The sequence below is a fragment of the Otolemur garnettii genome, unplaced genomic scaffold (assembly GCF_000181295.1).
Source record: "Otolemur garnettii isolate 467f Iridium unplaced genomic scaffold, OtoGar3 scaffold00043, whole genome shotgun sequence".
NCBI lineage: Eukaryota > Metazoa > Chordata > Mammalia > Primates > Galagidae > Otolemur > Otolemur garnettii.
In genome coordinates, this window is record NW_003852438.1 from 11,119,430 (window position 1) to 11,120,911 (window position 1,482).

Here is a 1,482-nt window from a genome sequence, read left to right on the forward strand (position 1 = left end):
TAGAGTGCTGTGGCATCACAGCTCACAGCAACCTCCAACTCCTGGGGTCAAGCAAGTCTCCTGCCTCAGCCTCCCAAGTAGCTGGGACCACAGGCACCCGCCACAACCCCCGGCTATTTTTTGGTTGCACCGTCATTGTTTGGTGGGCCAGCTAGATTCAAACTTGCCACCTTAGGTGTTATATCGCTGGCGCCTTAGCCACTTGAGCCCCAGGCGCCAAGCCAAGACTACATTTTTTGAACTTTGAGTTCATATACAGTGGTAGAGCATGTTACTACTGATGCCCACATGTGCACCTCCCCCCACACAAATAAGCTAATAGCAAAATCAGTGTGAAATCAAGTTCAATATTGTTTAATGTCTTATGAATTTTTTAAAAAAATTATTAAACTTACCTGTTAAACAAAAAATTATTGGTAGGAACTATTCTCAAAACATTTGAATAATTTAAGTTCAAAGTAGTAACTAGACAAAAAAGGCTGGGTGTGGTGACTCACACCTGTAATCCTAGCACTCTGGGAGGCTGAGTGGATTGCCTGAGGTCATGGGTTTGAGACCAGCCTGAGCCAGAATGAGACCCCCATCTCTGAAAATAGGTTGGTGTTGCGGCTGGTGCCTGTAATCCCAGCTACTTAGGAGGCTGAGGCAAGAGAATAGCTTGAGCCCAAGACTTTGAGGTTGCTGTGAGCTATGACACCATTACACTCTACCAAGGATGCCAAAATGAGACTCTGTCCCCCGCCCCCAAAAAGAGGACACAAGCCTTTATACTTACCCATGAAACAAAAAACACTATCATGTATTCCTTATACTAAAGAATACACAATTTATTATTTAAACTATTACTCTAAGAAAAGAAAATGAAACTTACCTTTGCCCTTTCTTTTGTTAACCTTGGCCAAGACTGGCCAGATTCTCCTTTTCGTAAACAACATAAAATTGACCTGTCCGTTCTTTTATGCTTGGAATCCTAAAAACAAAAGCACCATCACATACATCATGTCATTTAGAGTAATAACCTCCAATATCACTACATGATAGTAAGTAGCTTGTAATTTTTTTTCTTTTTTTTGGCAGGGGCTAGGTTTGAATCTGCCTCCTCCAGGATGGGGCCGGTGCCCTACCCTTTTTAGCCACAGGTGCCACCCAGTAGCTTGTCATTTTTCATCTTCTCTCTCATTTCTTTCCCTATGGTTTCTCTAGCTTCCACAAGAAACATGCCTTTGGACTACTAAAAATTTCAAACTATCCAACTGCAAAAAAACAAAACAAAAAAACCCACAGCTTACACACCCAAAAGTTAACTCTCATTTTTCCCCCATACATGTGCAGAGAAAACCTTTAAATATTTTTATTTATTTATTTTTGAGACAGAGCCTCAAGCTGTCCCCTGGGTAGAGGGCCATGGCTTCACTGCTCACAGCAACCTCCAACTCCTGGGCTCAAGCGAGTCTCCTGCCTCAGCCTTCCAAGTAGCTGGGA

At 42.7% G+C, this 1,482-nt stretch overlaps 1 protein-coding gene across 1 annotated transcript in view; it reads right to left on the minus strand.

Annotated features, from left to right (window-relative positions):
- Positions 1-1,482, minus strand: part of PTGES3 (prostaglandin E synthase 3) — a 27,753-nt gene that overhangs the window by 5,894 nt on the left and 20,377 nt on the right. Inside the window, exon 4 of the mRNA XM_003790536.2 lies at positions 872-970. Within this exon, the coding sequence (XP_003790584.1) occupies positions 872-970 (99 nt within the window). The remainder of the gene's footprint in view (positions 1-871; positions 971-1,482) is intronic.